A 17,825-nucleotide genomic window follows, 5' to 3' on the forward strand; every position below is an offset into this window, starting at 1 on the left:
TCTTAAATGGGAAAATTCTCTGAAAAAAAATTAATCTTAATGATAATAAGTTCTTCTACATTTACGATTTAAAAGTCAGCTAGCTGTCTCAGGAATTATTTTGATGAGACTGAAGAACTCAAGACAGGTATGCACCTGGCCCCAAACCAACAATTGCTACAGCATTATTTTCCTTATTGTATCTTAATTTAGCAGAAATCAAGCTGTTTTCAATCAAACTGGTACATACATCCATTCACTGCTCGTCCAATCAAAACTGAATTAGCTGTCGACAGAGAAGCACACTTACAAGTGTGAAACCATTTGACCATGTTATATTTTAATTTGCAGAGACAAAAATGACAAGCAATTTATTTACATAAAACTGTACAAAAGCAAATTAAATTATGTAAAGTATTTCATAAATAGTTGGACGAGTGTTTTAATACATTTCGCCATGTTTAGCATAGTTGCGTGCATAGTGACTCATAATAAACGATGATAAATTGTTCTCTGCTTCACTATCAACATCCAAGTAGCAGAACAATAGTCAATGATGAACATTACAAACAGATCGTACCACACTGAATGTAAGTGCTTTAAAATGTAGGAAAAAGTCCTCTGAAAGTAAACCCTAGGTAGCTGGGAAAATGATGCCTTCCTCCAGATGTTACATACACCTCTGCCTGGGTCACAACAGACCAGCTCCATGATATTCATGCTCATCTTCATGTTTTATGTCCCCCTTAAGGACACAATGCACATTTATCACTGATAACAATATACGGAAAACTACTTAGGTCTTGAGATTTCTCATGACTGTTTCAGAATGGCTGTTGGATTCTTGGCAGTTTCTTCTGCTCTGTGTGTTTTACTTTCCTATTCTCTTATAAATCAGCTTTCTAGAGTGGGTCTCAGCCAGACACGGGCAGTCCCATCTTAGTTCCTCTTTCCATAAAAATAATGCCTCCCTTGTGTTCTGAAACTCAGGCAGCAGGCCAGTCGCAAACCATACAGAAATGATATCTGGAGGTTCAGAATGGTTTCAGATCGATGCTACAGACGTTGTAAAACACATAAATTTATATAGTTACTCATTAATTTATAAATGTGTCCTAATGTATAGTGCATGCAGAGTTCACTTGAGATCCTTGTGTACAGAAAACAAGTATGGTTGATATCCTGTATAACCGAAACCAAACAGCAGCTAACAGAAAAATAACAACAAGAAGGAAATCAAGAATAGAAATTCGAAATCAATATTTTATCTTGCAAGATGGACTGATTTCACCCCTGATAACATCTTCCTGTTTTACTATGACAATAAATGCTTTAGCCTTCTCATCAGAAATAAGCAGTCCATAGTAACGCCTTAATTTTGTTGGATGGATGAACGATAGCTAAGACTGGTCCATTATCTGAGTTTGTCAGAAGGCAAATTTTTAATATATTATTTATTATTTTCAGAAAATAAACATGGATAAATATACAGGATCAAAAAAGTTGGGAATAGCCCATTTCCCCTCATTGTCCAAACCCAACAACCATTTTTTTTTTTTTACCATAACAACAGGTATAAAAGGCACAGTTGCTTATTTTGCATTCACTCATTTATTTATTTATATTTTTTGTTTTCTTTTTAAATTTTTTTTTCAAAAGCACTCTATATATGGAGTGGCACCATATTTAACCTATTCAAAATAAAAGTCATACAAACACAAAATATATTTCTGTGTCATGCCAGCTCATTGTATAATAAACATGTTATGATAGCTAATTCTACTAGAATTACTGCAAATACTTACAGTACATGAAATTTTATTCTTTCACACCCATTTTAGTTCTAAAGAGAGGCTCACGAGTTAAATGACAATGACATAGCTGTCCTGAATGTGGTGCAAATGTCATTGAGGAATGTGAATCCGATTAATCTGAAGGTCCAGTATGACCTGTGTTAGCTTTATAGACAACAGAAGGGTTTTAAGATAGAGTGAAATGAGCTATCTAATGGTTTCAAGTGTCTCGTGATAGAAAGAAAAAAATGCATTTAAAAAGTTTGAACACCTGTGTTATGCAATTATTTCCTGTAGCGTGCAAGAAAAATATGTATACATTTCATAAGTATCTTTAGAAGTATTTTGTCTTAATAGGTACTTACAGATTATACAAGGCAGAACTGCTTTAATGCAGTTTCCTAACAAATTACTAGAATTGCATCTCTCCATAATGTAAAGAATAATCAAACATGAACATGTTCAATTATTGATATTTTAGTCCAATGTTTTTTTTTGTTTCAATTACACATCCTCTTTCATCCTATTATACACAAACTAACATCAAAATAAAAACTTCACTTAAAAAAAAATCATAAGGAAATGACCCCAAAAGAACACCCCACCAAACAGAGAAGTGATTTTCAAAGATAAGCATTTTGATGGCCTATAGTGAATTAACAACCTATATTCCAGGCTGCTTCACTTTATAGTCTAAGAAATTCTGCAAAGCATGAAACTACCCAAAGCTACATTGTTTCTACAGTTTGCTAGAGAGCCATTAAGGCTATGCCTTCACCAGGTTACAGACATTCAGTGATGGGGACTTAGCTCTCCTCCCCTGTGGTCCCCTATTCTGTCCCTAGATGGTCACTTCTGTCTGAATGCCCCAGCTCAATTTCCAATTGCATGAAATCATCCTCTATACAGCAAGTGACTCAAAAATCTGCATATTCTGTGTCTTTATATTACATTGAGGAAAAAAAAATGCATATTTTTTTCAACTTGAGATGTACATATTGTGAGACATGTTGCTGCCCAGAACTCATCTCTTCCATGTGCAGTCTGGATTTGTTTTAAGACACATATTAAATGACGTTCAAATCGCATTAGTGACAAAGTCAATTAGGGTGTCGTCTTGTTTCAATGTTGTCAATCTCAAACTAGTGTGATACTGCACAGGATTCAAAATTAATGCACTTGTGTTATATAACAGTGTGCACTGAACACATGAAAAATGCAACTGGTAATTTGAAATGTTGCTAATTGAGACCAGCAAGCATAACCCATCTTCCAAAAGGATAATAGTGAACTTAATTTATCGGACTGCATGCCAATGTATCTTTCTTTCACTCCTTACCAACAAACATGATTTTAAGAAGTAGAATCTTCCCTGATAATGTCTTTTGAAACTAAACCTGAACTTCAACTAATTGCCTATTATAATACCAAAAATACGTCTCATTAATTTTCACTTTTGAACTTTCAAAGAAAATCCATTTTAGAAAGAAAATACATGTTTTCTGGGGCTGGAGACAATATAAAATAAACGAGTGTTTGAGCGTTTCTGTGCAAGAATGGGTTCGGTGGCTTTTGTTGCTTAATGGATTACCAAGTCAAGACCAAATCTACTTCATGAATTCCCTGATCTGCTGTACGATCTTTGGCCTTTTAATGACACAGTTGTTCCAGTTCCTTGATATTAGTGATGCTTTTCTGAAAAATATACCTGTAATGTTTACAAATTATAATTAGTGTAATTGACACATGTGGTCAAGACTGTGTGTATGATTAGAATATCCAGTGAGTGTATGGAACTGAAGTTGACGTTCCTGGCTTGAAAAGAACTACCTAGGCCAACTTTGGGACTGCACTCTCTGACTGGGTGTTGTTTCGCTCTCAGTCTTTGATGGAATATTAAAGCCGTGATTTTCCAAACGTGCTTCTTAGAGAGCCCCATGCAGAAGACTGTGCCTTTAGAGGGGCTAGATCATTTTTGAGAGACTGCCTTTCCCAGTGTTCAATCCGATTCTGATACTATGTTTAAAATATATATTTTACTTCTTCTACCTCTTTTGACCAGTCAGATGACAGTCGAACGAAATCAAAGTGACTAAAATCATGCTTCCGCTTAGGGATAATGGGAGTGTGTTGTGTTCTGCTAATCAGGCTTATTACCAATGAAGAAACTTGCAACCATCTTTTTTTTTTTTCTTTTTTCTTTTTTAGGGGGTGGTGGGAAGAGGGTGAGCAGGTGCTGGGAATCAGTGAAGGGGTCAGACATGCAAGTCACAAGGATGGTTTCTACATTGTACATTACGATCAGGCTACAGTATCCCTAGAGGCCTGGTCTGGAGGCGGGAGGGGCAGGCAGAGCTTTGTCTCTTTGGTAGCCCCCTTTTTCTAACGAACCGGTTTTGCTCTGTAAGGTAGGTTCCTTGCCCCTCATTCTCCTCCTGTGAAGAGAACTCTGCTGTGGCTTCCTTAGCGCCTACAGGTACACTTCTCTTCTAGTGAGAGTGTTGACAGGAGATGGCTTGTACTCCCCTGTTTTGGTGAGGGGAATATCCTCAGGGTTGGCTTCCTCATTTTTGCTGAAACTAGCTGCGCTGAAGGTCTCATAGGATGAGGTCAACTTTTTGTTCAGGAGGTTTCTGTTGCGGTCACCCATGAGGGCGGCCTCGCCATTGGCCAGCTTCTCCTGGCTCCCTCGTTCATCCACAGGCATGAAGGTGGAGAGTTTGGGCTGGCTCTTCTTCCTCTCCGGGGAAGTGCGGACCGGCATCCAGCAGGAGTCCGAGTGGCCGTACTCGTCACACTCACGGGTGCACTTCCCAGTCAGGGCTACATCTGGAAGAGGTCTTGAATCTGAAATTCAAGGACAGGGAGCCATTAAATTTGGGCCTTCCTCAACAGGCTTTCCTCATCTGTATGCATTGGAGGGGGAATATATGAATGAATGAATGAATGAATGAATACATATATACACATACATACATATAGTCTGTTCCCTTCTTTAAACACCCTGCAGTTCATTGTCCCACAGAACAGTTTTCATTTCATGTCCATTAAAGATAAGGTTTTGCAAAAACTGATCAATTTAATTGTGTGGAAGAGTCAGGAATTCATGCATCTGTTAACAGGACAGGGATAGAAATAAATAAAGGATATATGGGTATTTGTATAGGTATACATTTTTCCACATGCATAAGGAAAGTTATTAAATCCAAATATATAATATTCTGTATTTGTAAATTATCCCAGGAATCGTGCACTTTTGCCAAATGGATTCCGTCCTGCTTATGCATTATTCATAGAATGCAAATATGCAAAACCTTAAATTTAAAATACATTCTAAAACATCAGGGTGACTCAGAAGTAGAACCTAAATTGACAGCACATGATGTGGTAAAAAAATCCAAGTACAAGTAGGTTATGGGTGTGAGCATACTAACAATATCACCACTTCTCCCACCCTAGCCCACCAATCCCCCATCCCCACCATGTCAAATGACCTAATATATACAATATATACGTGCTGTAGGATAATCCTCTGAGTGTTCACACAGAAATACATTTGTAAAGGTGCTTGCTAAATGAAATATTATGTGAAATGCAATGTATTGGGTATATATATATAGTCAAGCTCTTAGAGTTTTGATGAAATTGCTTGCATTCCTAATTAATGGTATTGTTGCCTAGTGAAATGGAAAATGTCTTCTATTTCTGTAAGGCTAAGTCATATCTAGAGAGTTCTTAGGAATTAGAATTAAAGATGGCAGTTAAGAATTACATACACGTATAATTAAAATCATTATGTGTGTCTGTCTTTGGAGAATAGTTATGGATTTTCTTACTATTACAAATATATATATATATTTTTAACAGACTTTGCTTTTGTTTGAGAAAGAGAGAGAGAGAGAGAGAAAAAAAAAAAACCTGCTCTACCCAACAGATCGTAAGAAAATAACCTATGGGGTTTTATCTAATATATTTTATAGTTTATTTGTTGTCAAACAGACAAACATAACATGACTGCTCTGATTTATATCATACCATATCATTTTGTTACAAGACTTGGGATTTAAAAGACTGATGTTTTTGACCTCTGCAAATATATTCACAACAAATGGAATTACTGAGATTTAAATATACATAATCCCCGTAGCTTCAGTTTAAAATAGAAGAGGAAGTTGCATAAATTATCCCAAATATATTTGTATTTTCTGCTTTTGTCTCTCCCAGTGGTTCTCAACCTTCCTAATGCTGCGACCCTTTAATACAGTTCCTCATGTTGTGGTGACCCCCAACCATAAAATTATTTTCGTTGCTACTTCATAACTGTAATTTTGCTACTGTTATGAATCGTAATGTAAATATCTGATATGCAGGATGTATTTTCAGGGGTCGCGACCCACAGGTTGAGAACCGCTGCTCCACACCATCCCCTGTAGTTTAACATTATACTCCTATTTTGGCAATCATTTGTATAGGAGTTTTACAAGTGTTACTCCGCCAAATCTCCTGTATAAGGCAGTCCAGTGTTGCAAGCAATTTTTCCTTCTGAGATGGATAACTGAAATCTTGATGTTTGTCAGCCCATTGATTTTTGAGCCACTGTGGCCCGAGATTTTTATATTGTGTGCTGAGAGTTCCACAAAGAAATGCCAGTGTTCTTTAAAGGAAATCTAGAGTACTCCCAAAGGTAAAATGCAAAGGTAATCATATTTTGTTCCTGCACATACTGCTATTTGACTTCTAAGTGGGTGGATCCTAGTGAAATGGAAAATGTCTCCTATTTCTGTAAGGCTAAGTCATATATAGAGAGTTCTTAGGAATTAGGATTAAAGATGGCAGTTAAGAATTACATACACGTATAATTAAAATCATTATGTGTGTCTGTATTTGGAGAATAGTTATGGATTTTCTTACTATTACAAATATATATATATTTTTTTTTAACAGACTTTGCTTTTGTTTGAGAAAGAGAGAGTGAGAGAGAGAAAAAAAAACCTGCTCTACCCAACAGATCGTAAGAAAATAACCTATGGGGTTTTATCTAATATATTTTATAGTTTTATCTAATATATTTTATATTTCATTGTATCATCAAATGAAAAAGCAGTTTCTTATTCATTCCTTATGCTAAATTCCCTCTGTAGTCTCTCAAACACATATTTTAGATGCATTTAAAACAATCAAACTAATGACAAATTTTATGGATTTTTTTTGTAATCTAGTTAGTCTGGATGAGCAAACTGTGAGTTCTTAGAGAATAGTTCCCATCTTGGGTTACTTTGTTGATCTGAAGCTAACCTAAATACTTTGAAATAGGAAAGAAAAAAAAAGCCTTATACAAATACAAAGTGTAAGATCAGACTACTTTTTACTTTAAACATTCCTTTTTTTTCTTCACTATTTTAATGAGTTAAAACGTTTTCTTCTGCTCTTCTGCTAGTGCCTAGCAAGGAATTTAGCTACCAAAATAGGAACAAATCTCTGTGTCATCTCCTGTAGAAAAGACCTAGAATGGTCTGCAACCATGTTTCTAAGTTCACTTAAGCCTCATACAATATGTCACTTTACTCACTGCTTTGAGCATTAATGTGTGTTATGGTTTGAAATTCACATCACCTCATTTTTTTCCTTTGAGATGAATTTAGAGACAGCTCATCCAGTTGTTAATACGCTATCAACTCTTCTTACCCTGTTGTTTAACATGTGTACTTGAAGTCGCAGTAGCTCATAAGAAATCATATTCATTTAGGTTGACTCAGCTGACACAGCTGAGTCAGCTCCTCAAAGCCCACCCCAACTCAATCCTATCATCCCCGAGAAGACTGGAAGTAGAAATGGCATTCATTAGACCCTGTCATTGCTTTTAGCGTTGTGTTCTCTATTCTTACCTAGTTATGCTTTTACTATGATCTTCAAAACATTCTGCAGAATTAAAGTCTTTCCTTAGATATAAAGTTAACTTCCCCCTTGAGAGCACATGGTTTTAAGCCATCATTAATAACAGTCACTCTAAAAACAACTTATATAAAGCACTTTGCACACTTCATGTCTTTTACTTATTATCATAACCAAATCAACTAGAAGTGAGATACCCTTCAGAGCCTTCCTTTAGCATTTCCTTCTTAGTCGAGATTCCTTCCTGCTAACACTGATTTCCGCTTATTGCTGTTAATGAGAAACAGCTCGTCTCCTCTGCCATCAGCCCCAAGTGTGGCTGCCACATCTCTATCCAGCAAGCATGCCTTTTAATAAGGATCTCCTGTCATTTCCAAAGTCAAACTCTTGATTGGGGACCACACTAGAAGTTGACAAGCCTAATTGGCTGAGACATGTTGCAGTGTTTGTCATCAAATTTAGAAAATAATCAAGAAAGGCTAGAAGAGATTCATCACGAGCAATCAGATCTTCCGATCTTGATGATTCAAATAAATCCTCAAAAGACATGCCAATGATGAACAAACGCAGTTTGTATTATGATGCAATTTATTAAAAGGAAGTCCTGAGTGGAGAAGTATCTTTCTGTGTTTCTATATTTTCTTATTGTGATTATGTAAGTATATTGCATAGACCTTTAAAAGCATGAAGGTTATATAAGGTCTTACAGAATCATCAAATACACTTCTTTTCATAAAATACATATCGTAAGATGTCTTATTTTGGGTGGGATTATAGACCTTCCACAACGAGTAATCCTCAGTCTTTCATGCTTTCACTGAAGGATGTGCTTTTCCTATCTGAGAACTTTATTTCATGCTTTTGTCTTCTATTATTCCCTTTTACTTTGACAAGACTAAAGATGGAAAACAGTTAGTTACATCTCTTGTTACCTGGCATGGAGTAAGTCAGTTAAACATGCAAGATGGTCTATATTGAAATATAATGGTATTGTCGGTCAGCAGTTACACAGCTGAGTCAGCTCCTCAAAGCCCACCCCAACTCAATCCTATCATCCCCGAGAAGACTGGAAGTAGAAATGGCATTCATTAGACCCTGTCATTGCTTTTAGCGTTGTGTTCTCTATTCTTACCTAGTTATGCTTTTACTATGATCTTCAAAACATTCTGCAGAATTAAAGTCTTTCCTTAGATATAAAGTTAACTTCCCCCTTGAGAGCACATGGTTTTAAGCCATCATTAATAACAGTCACTCTAAAAACAACTTATATAAAGCACTTTGCACACTTCATGTCTTTTACTTATTATCATAACCAAAAAGCCAGGAGGATCGAAGCAGTGAGGGGTCCAGTCTATGAGGGAGCTGAGGCCAAAGAAAAAGTGTTTTGTCTTTTGCTTTATTGTGCCTTCTTAAAATATAACAGCTGAAATATTTAGAGGTCAATTATAGGCATACACAAAAGCTACAGTCTCTAAAGGAAGAGAAAGACATATCTGAACAACACAGGAAATAGATACCTCAAAGTCATAGATTTTACTACTTAATTAAACATGTGGCACAACCTTCCTAAAACTATATTATTTCCTAAAGTAAAATACATTGTAACTAATGTAAGACATCAAGTTCTTTCTCTAAAAAGATGTATATCTGTTCTTAAAACACGTAGACGAGAGGCTAATGGGAAGATGCTGCTACCATCACCTCAACAAGAAGCGACAGACAGACAAAATGTGGGAGATTCATTAGAAATAACAAGGAAAGCCAAGATTCAGACAGGCATTTATTGTTTCCAGAAACTGTCCTACATGATTCAGAAACCATTAGGGGCATCGTTATTATAGGAAGGCACTGGAATTGTTTAGACAGCTCTACATGACTTAGGGTTTTCATACTCTTGAGTTATGCATTCTGCTAGAATCCTGGGCACACACTCCACTTCAGGCCCTTGGTTTGGGGCAGAAGATACAAGGATATTTCTGATTCCTAAGAGAAGGCATAAATATGTAGCATTTAGTGTTAAAATATTTCTGATGAATTGTTTTAAAAAAACTCAGATACTTAAAGTTCATATACATCCTTTGCTTATTTGCTTAATATATAAATTACTGAATTCTCCTAACATCTATAATAATAAAAGCGTAATATACTAATTAGACCAGAACGTCCTTCCAGATGACCTTCCGGATGAAGCTGGGGCTGCAAGGGAAACCTGGGTCCCGGGTGCCAAAGGGAAGCTGGTACAGGGAAGGAAGGCCTACTTTTGCATGAATTTTGTGCATTGGGCCTCTAGTCTGAAATAAATGGGTTGTCAGTCAACATGTAGGCATCGCAAGTATTCACATCATCCTACAATCTGTTCAAAATTTTTCAAATGAAAAATTATGACATTCTATTCTTTTGGGGAGGAAAAATATATATGGGCAACTTTTTTCCTTTCTACGTTATTTATTTTTTCTTTTCTACTTCCCAACTTCCTGTCATATGACTTCTTTTTCCAGAGGCAACCCTAGATTCTGGTGAGATTTGGTGGACTATGAAAAAAGTTTTATGAAATAAAATAATTGGCAATGGTTTTCCAACAAATATTTAAACATTTACCTTCTTTAGTTCAAATAAAAATATCTTGTAAGAATTAAATAAAATGCTTTATTTTGAAACAGCTGTCAGAAAATGATTTCTGTGTTGCAAGTTTGATCCCAGGCCTGTCTGGCCATGTGTGGGAGGCAACAAATCAATGTGTTTCTCTCACATTGATGTTTCTCTCTCTCTCTTCCTCTCTCTCTCCCCTCTTCCGTTCTCTCTAAAAAATAAATGAAAAAAAAAAAGTATCCTTGGGTGAGGATTCACAATAACAACAAAATTAGTTACTTCACGTGCACCATCCCTTATCCATAATTTAGTAATAAAAAAATCTTGGAAACCAAAAGTTATTTTTTTACAAAAATTTACAACAAAACCGGTCTTCAATACAAGGCTATTTTTCATCTTTATGAAATTTACATAGTCTGAATATTTATGTTTCATTATGGAAATAGTATATTTAATTAAGGACTCCATATCATACTGTTCTGGATGCTTAAAAACAATATATGAAACATGCATATTTTCTAAAACATGAAGGATTCTGAATTTTGAGATATACTTGGCCCCAAGGGATTTGAATAAATTATTTTGTAATTAATACTAACCATCAATCTAAAGAACACGTATTTTGAGTAACTTTTCCAGTGGTACTAATGGGTTTATGCTGAGAGAGTTGCAATGGACCAGAGCTACCATCCATTTAGGAAAACACACTAGCCACCATGTCCTGGTTACTTTAAGTCCGGGATCTCTTAATACTTAACACTTAGTAAGACTTTGCCAACGAAGACTGATTCAGTCTGTGTTATTATGTTTGCTCAAAACTAAAGGGCAAATACTCTATTATTTGCAGTTATCTTTACAACCTAAACAGATCAACCTCACAATTAATCATTTTCACTTGAAAAAAAAAAAAGTGGTTTCCTGGCTTGCTATCTTATTTTGCCTGACACAAGAAGGAGTTCCATTTTAATGATATGTCAGAAATTAGCAGTAAACTAACCTAAGACTAAGAGGTTGAATATCAATAAAGACAACAAAAAGCAAGGCAAATCCTAAAATGCCATGCATTCCTCATACATCAAAAATACTGAAACAAGCCATTCAGCACACAAGCAATGCATATTTCATGATATCGGTATGTATGTGATTGTTGTACATTGCAACATGAGCACAGAAATCCCTCTAATCTCCTTATATACCCCCTTCGCAATGTGACCACTGCCCCTGCCCTCGCCATGGGATTCTAGTCCTGCATGCCTTAAAGCTGCCTGTCTTTGACCACTACAATGTAGCAGAAATAAACCTGTGCTATTTCCAGACTGGGTCTCCAGAGGCCTAACAGCTCCTGCTTTTGCCCTTAGAACCTGGGACCTCGATCCTGAGAGAGAGCATGATCTAGTTTCTTTGAAGATCAAATGCTGTTTGAGAAGGAGATTCAGCTGTCCCAGCAGAGCCTACCCCCAGCCAGCGCTCCAGGTGAATACAGCCAAATGAATGAGCAAAACTAGCTGAAGGACTGTGCAGCCGATAAATCTTTGCTCTTTGCCGCCCCCAAGTCGTGCCCGTTTGTTTGTGTTTGTTTGGGGGTGGGGCGGGGAGTGGGGAGTGTTGAAGCAGATACATCACTGAGCTAATGATCATGAATGTTTTGTATTATCTGCAATGAACAAATGGCTCCAAACAACAGCCTGAGGTCTGAAAACAATATATTCTACTTCTTCTATGGCTCCTAATCACGAGTAAGAAACTGACCAATATTTCTGAAAGCATAACACTTTAAAAGAACATTTTTAATGATTAAGCACATTTAAAATATATTTTTATTGACTTAAGAGAGGAAGGGGGAGGAGGTGGGGAGAGAGAGAGAGAGAAACATCAATGAGGAGAGAGACTCATTGATTGGCTACTTCCTGACCTGGAATGGAACCATGACTTCTGGTTCAGAGGTCAATGCTCAACCACGGAGCCACGCACGCCAGCCAAGAGATTAAGCACATTTAAATAAGAAGTTCAAGCTGAGGGCTACCACAGAAAATTCTGGAAATTCTGGTCTTGTGATTGCAGGGTTTTACTGTGTTAAACCTGCCAGTGCTCTAGTTCAGGCTGACACGCCAAGACAATATTACAATGTTTAAACATGTTTGAAAGCATCAGCAACTTTCCTCCATACCTTAGGCTAAACTCAGCTAAATAGCAATTGAATGTCTCTCAAGAAGCCTGTCCTGCCCCGAGCTTAGACACTGTCACTGTGAATGTGGCATTATCATACACAGTGGAGACTTTGCAGACCCGCTCGCCGTGTCTCGGGCAGTCTTGCTGAATCAACTCAAACACGAATCTGCTGGTTGGCACGTGAAAACTGCATGACAGCAGAAAAATGGATGGTGACTGCTTGGGAGCAATAAGTTTATGCACATCGGAGATGCGGCTTCACTTTGATTTCTCTCTCCGCCTACTCAAAATTTGAGGCGGTGGTGAAGGCAGTGCTAAGGGAGCAGAATAGAAGGGGAGGAAGTGCTGGAAATAGGAAGTCCCTCCAATATTGATCAAAGGAGTTGATAAAATCCAGAAACAGACTGGGGACCTTTATTTCATAAGTAAGCAATTGATTATTCCACTGAAAGTAGAACCACTTCTGGGCTTTTTTTGGTAATTCATATTTATTTCCTACTTTAATAATTATAACTTTCATGATTTTCCTTTTTTCTCTTGGGTTTTCTTATATCAGATATTATTTGCTTAGAATGTCATAGACTTTAATAATCTGATGAAAACTAAAGTATTGCCTTTCTCCATAAATGCAGATAATTTATGCAGTACCCAAATTTGTATAAAATTTCAGTGGATTTCAAGATACCTGAGTTAAAGTTGGAAGTTTATACTTTGAACCACCTAGTGAATGGGAGATGGAAAGCTGTATTTTTATACTTTGTTGTTGTTTTTTTTAATCTCTCTTAAAATTAGAATGAAAAGTTAAGAAATAGTGTGGCCCCTCTGGCTCGGTGGTTGAGTGTTGATTCTCAGTCAGGGCACATGCCCAGCTTTTGTGCTTGATCCCCAGTAGGGGGTGTGCAGGAGCCAGCTAATCAAAGATTCTCTCTCATCATTGGCATTTCTACCTCTCCCTCCCTCTTCCTTCCTATCTGAAATCAATAAAAAACAACAACATATATATAGATATATTTTTAAAAAGAAATATTTAACAATTCAACAACCATCCTTGAAGAATATAAATTACATGTTATAAACTAATTGCCCTTCAAACAGTGACAAAAACATTTTAAAAAATTATAAAACATATATTTAGAGGTAATGAATATAATTTAGTTTTGATAACTAACTTTTTAGGTAGGTCATTCGAAGCCCAAATCTAAAAGCTTTCAGAACTTATAAGGCTTTGTATAAACAGCAAATAAATGCTCAGAGATGGATTTAACTGATTGCTGAGCACCAATTTAAAAACATGTTCCCTTTCCTAAAAACTAAATCCAGAATTTGCTTCAAACCAGTGTATTGCATTGCTAGCAATGTATTTATCATAAGAAGAGAGATAAATTGATGAATTCTTATAATCATGAAAGATTATACAAAAATAAAAATGTCCACATGAGGTGTTTTGTTTGTTTCTTTTGCTTTTCTTTATTTCTTTTTTTTAGTTCATAAGATGGGTTAGTCACTATCTGTTGGTTTCACTGTGAAGTATCAGTTACAGTGGGTACTACTCTAGTTGCAAGTATCAATTTAAAGCCACTGTCCAGTAATGGTCCCAAATCTTCAACATTTTTATTATTGGCCATAATGTGTAGAATGTATATCTCATAATAAACATTAATATTGCCTGTAGGAATGGATGTTTATTCGAAAAGTAGTAGATAAAGTCTCTATTCACTGTAAAAATATTATCTTTGGCTTGTATTCTTCAAGGCAGTACCCATTTTATCTTTGCTTTTTTACATAACAAAAAAAAGGAAAACAAATATTTCAATTACTAGATAATATTTTCTCAAATTTTATTTCCTCCAATAAAACAATGGAAAAACATTTTTTAAGTAAATGAGAAGTTAAACACTCCTGTAATAAGTAGCCAGTATTATATATCTAAATACTTAATGCAAATATGTTAATATTACAAGTTAATTCCATATTTGGGGTTGTGTTAAGGAGGAAGAGAAACAATGAAGTAGCCATATATGATATAAGGTTTTCTAGGTATTTTTCTATGTATTATTTTACGTGAAAGTCTAAAATGAACTATGTTAAAGCTCAAATCATGCATAAAATAGAAATGTAATTACTTTGTACAGAGAGGCAAATCATTGTAATTAAAATGTGCTGAAGGAGTAAATTAATTTTTTTTTAATGTGGCAAAAATCACGGTACCCGTTCATTTTCTCCTTCAGTATAGGGATCCTGAGGAACTATACAATTATTCTAACGATATGGCCATTTTCCAAACACATTATCAAACTTTTTGCATGGGATTACCTATTGAAAGATTTCACCGGTCATACAGAAAAGCTGATCTGGTGGGAAAGGCTCCTATGATAATAACAAGCTGTGTGTTAACAGAATTCCATCCGTTGCTCTGATTTGGGAGAAATACAGAGTTCCACCTTTTGTTCCCTACTAAGGACAATTTCATGAAAGCATTGAGTTCTGACATGCTATTGAGAGATGAGGCTCTGAAAGCTTTTGGTAGGAGCTGCAAAACCATTTCTGGGGAGAGTTTTAAAGCAGTGGAATGCAGACCCCTACCTCTAGTCAATAAGTTGCTCAGTCGAAGCTAAAATTGGCAATCACAATTAGCACCAAAAGAGTGTTAGAGTTTGGGAGTGCAGAGCAGTGTTTAAAAAAAAGAAAAATGAACAGGAAGGAAATGACCTCTGGTGACTAGCAAAGAGGACTCAATGAGTGAGTAAAGTGGGAGAAATCAATGAAGCAACGCTGAATCCGTTGGTTGCATTGATTTCTGCTGCTCATTGAAATGCTTTGCTTTATTTACTTCCGATGTCTTCAGCGAGTGGCAGAGTGTCACTGTTGAACCTCCCCTGGAGCCTGTGATGGGCAGAGACACAGGCTCTGGAGCTCCTCTCATGCCTGCATCATACCTGCCCATGCTACATGGCTGACACTTCAGGACCCATCCTCACACTGCTCGCACTCATGCCGCTCCTACAACCTAGCTGTGATAGGCAGAGTAATGGTGCCCTGTAAAAATGTCTACCTTCTAATCCTCAGAACCTGTGAACATGTTAGATTACGTGGCAAAGAGGAATTAAGGTCTCAGATGCTATTAAGGTTGTTAATGAATGGATTTTAAAATAGGGAGATCATAGGGGTCTAGACTCCAAACCAGGGAATGTGGGCAGGATCTCAAAACTGGAAAAGGCCAGGAAACAGACTTTCCCTTCAAGCCTCTAGGACAAAATGCAACTCTGCTGACACTGATTTTAGCTTGGGGAGACCCATGTCAAATTTCTGATCTATGTAACTGTAAGTGAATAGATTTTGTTGTTTTAAGACACTAAGTTTCTTTTCTCTTTTTAAAATATATTTTTATTGATTTCAGAGAGGAAGAGAGAGGGGGAGAGAGATAGAAACATCAATGATGAGAGAGAATCACTGATCAGCTGCCTCATGCGCACCGCCTACTGGGGGTCGAGCCTGCAATCCGGGCATGTGCCCTTGACCAGAATTGAACTTGGGACCTTTCAGTCCACAGGCAATACTCTATCCACTGAGCCAAACCTGCTAGAGCAAGACACTAAGTTTCTGGGAATTTGTTACAGCTGCAGTAGGAACCTACTACACATTCCCAGCAATTTTCTGGTCAGAGGAAGGGACAGTGTAGACTTGGTGCATTTGCACATTCCTACCGGTATTTCATCCGTTAGGGGAAATGGCGTGGACAAACTTTGATTTTCAAAGTTTCCATTGAATCACATGTATCTAAGTTTTCAGAATCCACTAGAGAATTTTCATGTTCCACTTTTGAAAAATTTTCTACACCCTAGTATGTAATTGTCCACGTTGTTTGTTTACAGCCAATCAACAAAGTTCAATTTCTTTTTTGTCCAGGAAACTGCTAACAGCTCATTTTTCGGAGTGACAACATCTTCCTCCTCGCGCCCTCAGTGATAGCTGTCTCTGAGGCTATTAACAAAGAAATCAGTGGAAGCTGTTCTAAATTTGGGTAGTTTGATTCTCAAGAAGAGAAAAGACAGAAAGTGTGACATAACATCTAAGAAGTGGAGTCAGGTACCAGGACACAGCCCAAATAAGGCTTTTTTTAATTTTTTTATCAGATTTATGGTGCTTTTGTGACTTCTGGAATGTGTTAAGTGTCACGTTGGTTTGTTTAGCCTGTTTTCCTCCTACTGGTATGCAGGAAAGTGTCTAATAAAAAGCACCGGTAGGGTTATTTTAAGAATAGTAAGTATAGCCACCAGGCTCTCCCTAGTTTAACACCCTGTATTATAAATTTCAGCATACAGTTTAAATTCTGTATTTTCACACGGAAGGCCCTTGGGGATCTGGATCCTGCCTACCTCTTAACCCTTATCTCTTTCCATTCCTATGTGCTCCCATTTGCCACTTCAACACACCTAACTAACGTAGTTGCCATTTCTAGAAAGCCTCTTGCTGTTCCAGGTCTTGCTGATAGACATGTGTTGCTTCCTCTGTCTGTCCCCCACAAATCCTTCATGATGGAGTTTCGGGATGTCTCATGTAAGATTTGGCCTAACCAGGCTGTCCAATTCTGATTTTTCTTTGTATCTCTAGTCTTCACCCTATGTCTATCTCTATCATAGCATTTGATATATTACACTGAAATCTGCTACCTATTCATGTGACTTTTCTGTAAAAGGTAACTCCTATGAACAGGATTCATAAATTATTTAACTGTGAACTCTGAATCCTAGCACCATGCCATTCATGTACTCAATAAGCACCTTTTAGGAAGATGAATCAAGAACATGGTACAGAAACAGATTGCATGCCATCCTTGACAATTATGGATTATGTAGAACTTCAGGAGTGCTTCACGTGGAAGGATTATAATAACCTTTCTTCACTGTAAATGCGATGTAATTAGCCAAGTGGAGGAAGGGAAGGGCTTTATTGTTATTGTTTGGTATGTGCAGATCTGAATGAACTCCATCACTCACTCTTTTTTTTTTTGTTGTTGGTTAATCCTCAACCGAGGATATTTTTCCATTGATTTTTAAAGAGAGTAGAAGAGAGGGGGCGAGACAGAGAGAGAGCCATTGTCAGAGAGACAACATTGATTGGTTGCCACCCACACACAGCCTGACCAGGGCTGGGATCGAGCCTGAAACCAAGGGACATGCCCTTGACTGGAATTAAACCTGGGACTCTTCAGTCCCTGGGCTGATGCGCTAACCACTGAGAAAAACTGGCTACAGCATCACTCACTCTTCTTACCCTCTTTCAGGGTCTGTCCTATAATCTCTCTAGTTAAGATTTGCTTTCTAACAGAACAATGAATTTGATTGAAATCTGTAGATATATTTCATAGAACAAAATGCAGTCCTCATATTCATTCTGGGGCAG

At 37.0% G+C, this 17,825-nt stretch overlaps 1 protein-coding gene across 6 annotated transcripts in view; it reads right to left on the bottom strand.

Moving 5' to 3' along the window:
• Positions 1-297: 297 nt before the first annotated feature.
• The window catches only part of PCDH7 (protocadherin 7), a 433,237-nt gene continuing 415,709 nt past the window's right edge, over positions 298-17,825 (bottom strand). For 3 of the 6 annotated variants that reach the window (XM_070398251.1, XM_070398244.1, XM_070398236.1), the window contains exon 3: positions 298-4,619. In XM_070398251.1, coding sequence (XP_070254352.1) covers positions 4,243-4,619 — 377 coding nt within the window. In that variant the 3' untranslated portion in view covers positions 298-4,242. The remainder of the gene's footprint in view (positions 4,620-17,825) is intronic. The other 3 variants (XM_070398266.1, XM_070398258.1, XM_070398301.1) reach the window with 2 other exon arrangements.

Source organism: Myotis yumanensis, unplaced genomic scaffold (genome assembly GCF_028538775.1).
Source record: "Myotis yumanensis isolate MYYU_CA2020_CCGP unplaced genomic scaffold, mMyoYum1.0.hap1 SCAF_1, whole genome shotgun sequence".
Lineage (NCBI taxonomy): Eukaryota > Metazoa > Chordata > Mammalia > Chiroptera > Vespertilionidae > Myotis > Myotis yumanensis.